Source organism: Eptesicus fuscus, chromosome 17 (genome assembly GCF_027574615.1).
Source record: "Eptesicus fuscus isolate TK198812 chromosome 17, DD_ASM_mEF_20220401, whole genome shotgun sequence".
Lineage (NCBI taxonomy): Eukaryota > Metazoa > Chordata > Mammalia > Chiroptera > Vespertilionidae > Eptesicus > Eptesicus fuscus.
In genome coordinates this window covers 20,510,444-20,519,599 of record NC_072489.1, presented here as the reverse complement: position 1 = coordinate 20,519,599, position 9,156 = coordinate 20,510,444, and the positions used below count along the sequence as shown (strand labels likewise).

Sequence of the window (9,156 nt, the reverse complement as noted above, 5' to 3'; positions counted from 1 at the left end):
CTTTTAGCCTATTTTTTCTTTTATTTTTTGTTTTTGTATTTTGGAGTTATGAACACTTTTTTTAATCTCCCGTGTACTAAACACCTATTAATTACCAGCCCTGTGCTAAGCCTTTAAACATAACATCTTATTATATTCTCATAATTACCAGTGAGGCTGGTACTATGATGCTTCCTATCTTATTACACATAAGGAAACTGAGGTTGTGGAGGGACCGGGGAGTTTGTTGGAAGCACATGGCCAGGAGTGTTTCTGAGCTGGAAACTGAAGCCAGGTCTGCATCTTTCCAAAGGCCCTACCTTCCCCCGCTTCCCTCCTACCTTCAGCCTCTTTCCCTACCTTTCCCTTCAATCTCAGATATCACAAGAATGAAACTAGCGCCACTAGGCTTTCCCTGTAGGAGCCCATTGATACCTCAAAACAACTTCATTTCAGATGCAGAAACTTTGACTCAGTTAAGTGGTTTGCTGAAAAACATAGCTGCTGATCACCGGTTCAAATCTAAGGCTTTTGTGACAAAGGCTCTAGGCACTAAACCAGCCAGTGCATCCCAGGATTACCTGGATTGGGTCAGTGAAACAAAAACAAAAGCAAAATTTGAGAATGATAGGGGGCTGTCAAATAATAGCTTAAAAAAAAAAAGTAATAACATTTTTAATAAAATGAGCCTATCTCAGACACTTTCACCAAAGGACTTTGATTACATTTTTTAGAAAGGATATTTCAATGAGAGGAAACAGGAAGGCATAATTTCAGTTGGAGAGTTGATTAAAATGAATAAATTCAACTTTATGGAAAACTTTATGTTGTCTCACTTTCTTTCTCTCATTTTGCCACAGACTGTTGATCACTTGGTTGCAGACCAGTTTGGGGTAACCATTCTCCTACACCATGCTTTCTCACAAGTCCAGCAACCTATCGGCTGTTAGAGAAGTATCGCCCAGTCTGCTGTCAGAGTGTTGATTCTGTGATCTTTGGAGAGTCTACTGATGTATTTTGTACGGTGAGCTTCACCCTCGTTCACATCTTGGTCTGATTTTGGGTCAGGGTAGGCAATCTGAGGAGATGAAAAGGCACGATGATGGCTCTTGGTCAGCCCCTTTCCTTTTCTCCTCTTTTCTTGCTTATCTTGCTGCCCTAGTGTCCTTTGCTGTTTGAATTACTTCATTTTCTCCTTATTTCCAATGTCCTTGCCTAGGCATTCATCATGAGACACTTGGGACCCTGGGTAGAAGGACTTTTAGAACCAGCCGTCTTTGGATTAAGTCGGGTGAAGGAAAAGAGGCATATCCTTTCTGGATGTGGGCAGCGCCCACCACAGAGCCTTCCTTATACATCGTAGGTTCTCAGCAGTTACTTGTTGGACACTAATCTGTGAACACTAACTTCTAAGATTTCATATTGTTTTTGTGTGCATGTGAAAAGCTCAAAATTTGTTAGTTGAAATGTGGTATTAATATTATTCTATCTCCAAGGAGTAGAGTTTCTTGGATTATATAAGCCTCTTCCTCTGGCTTTAGACCAGCTTTGCTGTCAAACCAATGATACCTCAGCCTGTGTGGTGATGAGCTGAGGAAAGAGATTAAGAAATATTTTTGTTGTTGTTAATCCTCACCTGAGGATATTTTTCCATTGATTTTTTTGTTTTTGTTTTTTTGCAAGGCAAACATATTCACTTCTATGTAGAAGGGTGCACACCAAGCAGACTGTCTGTTTGACTTTATAATCCCTGGCACATGTGACCTGTCTTTTGCTCTTGATTGGAGTTCAGGTGCACAGTCTTTCGTGATTGGCTAATTCAAATGGCAGCCCCCAGGGGAGCTGTCAGCCATGCAGCCAACATGGCGGCTGCCAGGTCACGCAGTCCAAAATGGCGTGATTTTTTTTTTTAGAGAGAGTGGAAAGGAGTGGGGTGGGGGGGGAGGAGAGAGAGAGAGAGAGAGAGAGAGAGAGAGAGAGAGAGAGAGAAACTTCAATGTGAGAGAGACACATTGATTGGTTGCCTGCCACACGCATCCCCATCAGGGCCGAGGTTGAGCCTGCAACCAAGGTACATGCCCTTGACTGGACTTGAACTCGTGAACCTTCAGTCCACAGGCTGACACTCTATCCACTGAGCCAAACCAGTTAGGGCAAGAAATACTTTTTTAATGTACCGTATCCAAATTTGTGAAGATTGGGATTTGAGCTTTAAACTCCACTTAACAACAATAGTGTGGTTTCTGATCTAAAGAAACCCCCATGCTTACCTTATTCAAAGAAATTCATCAAGTTAATCAGTTGTCATAGTAAATAAAGTAGCTTTATTGTGAATCTAGAATTTAAGGAATATGTTAGTGGTTTTTCTGTTTACTATATCTTTTGCAGTAAAAATTCCAGTTCCCTAATTTTAATTAATAATTGGTAGTAAATGTTCTGTTTCAAATGGGAGAATGCATTGCAAAAAGACTCACCTCCAATGTTTTTTTTTTTTTTGTTATTTCAGACCACACTTTGTGTGAGTAAGCCCAACCATGGTGCAGCCAGATTCTTCTCCAAAGTGAGACCTTCCGAAGGACCAATGACTCTGTTTTCCGTGACCTTTCATTTTCTCCTCCTACTCCATAACCATGTCTCGATCCCGCCACGCAAAGCCTTCCAGATTAGTCAGGAGGGAAGATCTAAACAAAAAGAAAAACAGTCAAATGAAGAAGACCTTCAAGCCAATCAACAAAAATGTGACATTAGGCAAGACAATGAGCCCTCGAAAATTAAAGCAATTCCTTCAAGAGAGAGATGTTAAGAAAAAAACAGAACCCAAACCACCACCCATGCCCGTCAGAAGCCTCCTGACGAGAGCTGGCGCAGCACGAATGAACTTGGAGAGGGCCGAGGCTCTTTTCCGGAACCCGGAGTCCTTAACTTGCAATGGGTTTACAATGACCCTCCGAAGAACCTCCCTTAGCAGGCGACTCTCCCAACCCCCAGTGGTCATAGCCAAACCCAAGAAAGTTTCACCTCCTAAGAATGTAGAAAAGCAACGTGAGTGTGCTCGGAAGGTAAAGGCCTCAGAGAATGATTCTGTACCAACACAAGACCCCCTCATCCCTCCTGATATAGAGAATCTAATTGACGACATACAAAATGCATCTTTAGTGAAAGAGGAGCGCCAAGGGACAGCCCAGTCTTGGTGCCAAAGGGTCGAGGATTCCGAAATAAATTTTCCCACTCAGAGTAGCCCTGCGGCGGAGATCCTTTCTGGGGCACTGGAAGGGACACACGGAGGTGAAGGACTGTTCTCTGAAGAGGCATTGGAAGACAGCAGTGATTCCCCTAGAATGTTTGCCCAGGACTCCCTGTGTGCTCCTTCGCCCCAGCGAGCAGACCTTAATGTTACCTCTGAAGGAAACCGCAGCGTTCAGGTAGAAGATTTGGGTTCACAAGTAGAATCTCTTAAGCTATCTGATCCTTACCTGGATCCCATCCAAAGTGAACATGATTGCTGCCCAACCTCCAGCTTTAATGCTACGGTGATACCGGAATTGGACCTTAGGAACTATTTGTCTATTGGCGGGTCAGTATATTCTACCTCATTATTAAAACTCTTCTTGGCAAGTTCAGAACAAGGAACGCTTGGTGCTAAGCCAGACCCTCTGGAGGTCCTCAAGGCTCCTCCAGAGCAGCAGGAAGTTCCTGATAACACCCCAGTCTTAGGACAGGCCTTCAGTGCTGTCCCGCATCAATGGGAAATTCCTGGTGTTAATCTGGTTCATGGAGAGGCTCTGGGTGAGACCCCAGACCCACCAGAGATCGCTGGTGCTATTTCAGTCCAAGGAGAGGTCTTCGGTGCTATCCTCAATCAGGAAATCCTTGGTGTGGGTGGGAGTCCTGCCTCAGACCCATCTGTCTACCTTCCTGCTCCTCTAAACCCAGTTGCTACCTACAATGCCCTCCCAGGATGGCCTGATCCACAGAGCACGGTTTCCTATGGGCTTGAGGTCCAAGGTACTATGCAGATTTTATCTTTGGGCTCAGGTCACACTCCTCAACCAACCTCAAACCCGGAGGTAAATTCTGAACCTCCAGCCATGGCTATAAACCATGTAGAGAATGAGAAGCAAGTCCATCTAAGCTTTCCACCAGCTGACACTCAGGGGTTCGCATTAGCCCCTGAGGGAGGACTCCACCATGCTTCCCAGGACCTTGCCCAACACTCCCAGGCTGGTCCCAGCAAATCGGAAGGAGGGAGCTCCCAGATCGACACCACCGTGATGTCTATGCCGGTGTCACTTGCCAGTACCTCCTCTCCTTCCCACACAACTGTGCTACCTACTTTGGAAAAGAAGAAACGGAAGCGATGTGGGGTCTGTGAGCCCTGCCAGCAGAAGGACAACTGTGGCGAATGTACTTACTGCAAAAACAGAAAGAACAGCCACCAGATCTGTAAGAAGAGGAAATGTGAGGAACTGAAAAAAAAGCTACCCGGAATTGTGCCCAAGGTGAGTAAATGCCCAGGGAACTGGGAGTCATCTGGGAGACTTGATAGAGGGGTCTGTGTGGGGACAGCGCAGCATTGGACCCTTTTACTGGGGTGTAAAATGTTGCTTTAAGTTATCGATTAGAAAACGACCTACCTGCAGGATGTCTTGTACGTTGATTGACACATGAGCTTATTTTTAGAAGTTGTCTCAGAAAACCAGAACATACAGGTTTTTTTCATTGTAGAATTTGATAGAGACACAGGGAAATGGTATGAAATGTGATTTTGTAAGCATTTCCACTGTGCCTCATTTGGCTAAGTATGTGTATTTTTTGGAAGATACATGTTGAAAAATTAAGAGTGGAACAAATTCATTAACTTCTTTGTAGCCTGAGAAACCAGAGGAATTAAACTTCCTTTTTTTTTTTTTTTATGATCCCCTTTTTAAAAAATGTATGATTTTAGTCCTGGCTGGTTTGGCTCAGTGGATAAAGCGTTGGCCCGAGGACTGAAGGGTCCTGGGTTCGATTCTGGTCAAGAGCACATGCCCGGGTTGCAGGCTTGATCCCCTGTGGGGAGTGTGCAGGAGGCAGCCAATCAATGATTCTCTCTCATCAATGATGTTTCTATCTCTCTCTCCTTTCCCTTAAAGAAAAATATGTTTAAAAAAAAATGATTTTACACAGAGAGGAGGGGCAGAGAGAGAGAGAGAGAGAAAGAAACATTGTTGTTCTGCTCATTTATGCATTCATTGCCTCTTGTATGTGCCCTGACCAGGGATCAAACCTGTAACCCCATAACCTTGGCATACTGCGTGACTGAACTACCCAGCCAGGGCTTGAATTAAACTTCTTTTGAAACAATAAATTGTTTGCATTCTTAATCTTGAAACTTTGCCTTAGAGGTATAACAGAATATAGCTTTCCTCTCAGTTTTCACAGGTGATTTCTACCTACTCTCCGTATCTCACAGGGTTGTGGGATTAGATGGTCATTAGAAGCTGAGCCTGGCACAGTTGGTGTGCTTGAAGTTCTAGCTTCTCTGGAAACTGAGGCAGGAGGCTCTCTGGAGCCTGGATGCTGGGCTGTTGTGCCTGCACTAAGTGTGGCAGCAATATGGTGACTTCTAGGAGTTGGGGACCACCAGGTTACCTAAGGGGAGAGGTGAACCAGCCCAGGGCAGAAACCAGCATGTCAAAAATGGTGCTATTGGATGTGGAGAGAGCAGAGCGCCTGAAGAATGGCTCCTTTGTAATAAACACATCCAACAGCAACTTGGGCTTACACCTCAGGGTGGCAGGATACCATGACCTTCCTGTGATATTACGCCCTATATATAAAACAACAACAACAAAAACAACTGTACTAAAAAAAAAAACCAAAAAAAAAAACAAAAAAAAAAAACAAAAATAAAAAAAAAACAACTGTACTGATCACCTGTGAATAGCCATGCTAGTCTGGGCAACAGAGAGAGATTCATCTCTTGCCCCTCTGATTAAGGGGATCCTGTATCTCCTAATATTCCCTGTGATATATAGACATTGCTCTTCATGAACCTAAGGTGGTAAAAGTATTGGTTGACTTAGACTTTACTTAAAGGATTATATGGAGCTTGGTTAATACTCAAACTTGCTTTTCAGACCTTTAAAACACCTGTCAATTAAGATGTTTTATGATTTTTTAGCTCACTCCTTTGAAGTTAATATTTATTTTATGTCTATTACGAATACAGGTATGGTAGACGAGATTAAAAGTATTGAGAATTTAGGGTCTGGCTGACTCAAAAGGTTGCATTTAAAAAGAAAGGATGAATGCCATGCTTTCCTGGAAGTCCTCCATTAATATCTGTGTGTAAGGAAATGAGAGTTGTAAGGATTGGTTGGGACTGAGTTTGCTGTTCCTTCCTCTGACAAACAGCAATATAGTGTGTACTAAGTCACCCTTTAAGGACAGGTTCCTGCGGTGGAGATAGAGTGGGCGTCCTTTTCAGAAAACTGGGGAGTCTGACCAGGACTTGTAGAAAAGCTAGGTTGCATTTAATGCAGATATGTATGTATGATCGAATCCTATTAATGAAATTTCTGTGTCATAGGATATGTATACTTTATTGATAGGTACTGTCAAACTGTCCTCCAAAACGGCCGTATCAGGACAAACTTCTATCAATGCAATGGGTTTTAAGAGCAGAAAGTCCTTCTTTGGGAGTGGTTATTAAAGGCTGGTGGCAAGCTTTATTTCATACTAGAGGCCCGGTGCATGAAACCTGTGCACGGGTGGGGTCCATAGGCCTGACCAGCGATCAAGTCCAATCTGCGGAGCAACCTGCGGGGCGATTGGAGGCACCCTGCTGATACCCACCTTGGCCAGCCTGGCGCCACCCACTTGTCAGCCCCGCTCCCCCCCCCCTCCCCCTGCCCCCATTGCCTGGCTGGCCTGGGGCTTGCTGGCTGAGGGCAGCTCCTGCATTGAGCATCTGCCCCCTGGTGGTCAGTGCACTTCGTAGCTACGGGTCATTCTGCCATTTGGTTGATTTGCATATTAGGCTTTTATTATATAGGATTTTTACTAATTCTCTCCCTTTGAGTGGAACAGAGTCTCAGTATGTTGTTACACTGTAGGCAGATTCTTTCCTTTTTAAAAATTTAATTTATTGGGGTGACATTGGTTAATAAAATTATAAATTTCAGAGGTACAACTCTATAACACCTCTGTGGGCAGATTCTTTTTTTTTTTTTTTAATTCTTTATTGTTTCAAGTATTACATATAGTATTAAACATGTCTCCTTTTTCCCCCATTGACCTCTCCCTGGCCACCCCCCTCCCGCCGTGGGCAGATTCTTTTTTTTTTTTTTTTTTTAATAGGAAATGATTTTATCCAGCTGTACAATGTGTTTGCATTTTTTTAAAAATATTTTTTATTGATTTTTTACAGAGAGAAAGAGAGAGGGATAGAGAGTTAGAAACATCGATGAGAGAAACATCGATCAGCTGCCTCTTGCACACCCCCTAGTGGGGATGTGCCCGCAACCAAGGTACATGCCCTTGACCGGAATCGAACCTGGGACCCTTGAGTCCGCAGGCCGACGCTCTATCCACTGAGCCAAACCGGTTTCGGCTGGGCAGATTATTTTTGCAATAACCTAGCTTTCCCACATGTGCATTGGTTTCCTAGGGCTGCCATAACAAAGAACCTCGAACTAGTGGCGTAGAGTAACAGAAATGTATTGTCTCACAGTTCTGGAGACCAGGAGTCTGAAGTCAAGGTGATGGCAGAGCCGTGCTCTCTCTGAAGGTGCTGGGGAAGCATCTGTTCCAGGCCTTTCTCTCCTAGCTTCTGGTAGTTCCTTGGCTTGTACCAGCATAACTCCATTCTTCACATGCAGTCTCCCTGTGCACCTACTTATGTCCCAATGTGTCCTCTTTATAAGGACACCAGTCATAATGGATTAGGGGCCCAAGATACTTCAGGATGACCTTAACCAATTACTAGTCGACATTACAATTCGCCAACCTTTTTCTATTTCATCCTTTTAAAAAATATATATATATTTGAAGTTTCTTTTATAGATATATATATAGACTGGAGTCATCCGAGAAAGTATATATATATATACATATATATATATATTATTGATTTTTTTACAGAGAGGAAGGGAGAGACATAGAGAGTTAGAAACATTGATCAGCTGCCTCCTGCACAGATGTGCCCACAACCAAGGTACATGCCCCTGACCGGAATCGAACCTGGGACCTTTCAGTCCACAGGCTGACGCTCTATCCATCGAGCCAAACTGGTTTCGGCTGAAGTTTCTTTTATGTACAAAGAGATAGCATTCTATCGTAAGATAGATGTCTTGAATGACCCATTCATGGAAGTTCACTTAGTCCAGTGGTCGGCAAACCACAGCTTGCGAGCCACATGCGGCTCTTTGGCCCCTTGAGTGTTCTAAGGCCACTTCTTCAAAATAGACTCGCTCAGGCTGAAAACCGACTTCTGCACATGGGCCACGGAGTTTCAATCACCCTGTACATGCGCGCCCGCACGTGGTATTTTGTGGAAGAGCCACACTCAAGGGGCCAAAGAGCCGCATGTGGCTCACGAGCCGCGGTTTGCCGACCACTGACTTAGTCCAACGAAATGAAGCCTATGTCCTCCGGGTACTGACGGAAACTCTGGTGGCACATGTTGAGGCCGCATTTCCCGATCAGACCGTGCTGGTTTGAACAGACACTGCAAGAAAGAGAACCCTGGCCGAATTTTCTCGGATGGCTCCAGTAGAGTTTCTGGTGACCCATCTTACTCTCTCTGTAGCAACGAGGAAAATAGTCTATTTCATTCTTGACTTAAATTATTTGTCCAAAAACACTGACTTATTTGACTGAGCCACTTGGAAATTTTTAAAAAAATATATTTTATTGATTTTTACAGAGAGGAAGGGAGAGGGATAGAGAGTTAGAAACATCGATCAGTTGCCTCCTGCACACCCCCCCCCCCCCCCCCCCCACTGGGGATGTGCCCGCAACCAAGGTACATGCCCTTGACCTGAATCGAACCTGGGACCTTTCAGTCCGAAGGCCGACGCTCGATCCACTGAGCCAAACTGGTTTTGGCCACTTGGACATTTTTTTTTTCTCTTCCCCACCCCCACCTCCCCATTGGACATTTGACCAAACATATTTAATAAATGTGTTTCTAAA

General features: G+C 44.1%; 2 protein-coding genes and 1 non-coding gene across 3 annotated transcripts in view; 2 read left to right on the top strand and 1 right to left on the bottom strand.

Annotated features, from left to right (window-relative positions):
• The first annotated feature begins 2,609 nt into the window (after window positions 1–2,609).
• TET1 (tet methylcytosine dioxygenase 1) overlaps window positions 2,610–9,156 on the top strand; it is a 108,648-nt gene continuing 102,101 nt past the window's right edge. The window contains exon 1 of the mRNA XM_054729345.1: window positions 2,610–4,478. Coding sequence (XP_054585320.1) covers window positions 2,610–4,478 — 1,869 coding nt within the window. The remainder of the gene's footprint in view (window positions 4,479–9,156) is intronic.
• LOC114232954 (small nucleolar RNA SNORA11) lies at window positions 5,669–5,796 on the top strand. The gene has a single exon (XR_003619066.2). It is a non-coding gene; the product is annotated as a small nucleolar RNA SNORA11 (small nucleolar RNA).
• Window positions 8,584–8,754, bottom strand: LOC129151988 (40S ribosomal protein S29-like). Its single transcript, XM_054728714.1, has one exon. The coding sequence runs from the start codon at window positions 8,752–8,754 to the stop codon at window positions 8,584–8,586; it is 171 nt and encodes a 56-aa protein (XP_054584689.1).

Excerpts from the sequence above, each read along its gene's own strand:
- LOC129151988 (XM_054728714.1), bottom strand. The coding sequence starts at position 8,754 with ATGGGTCACCAGAAACTCTACTGGAGCCATCCGAGAAAATTCGGCCAG.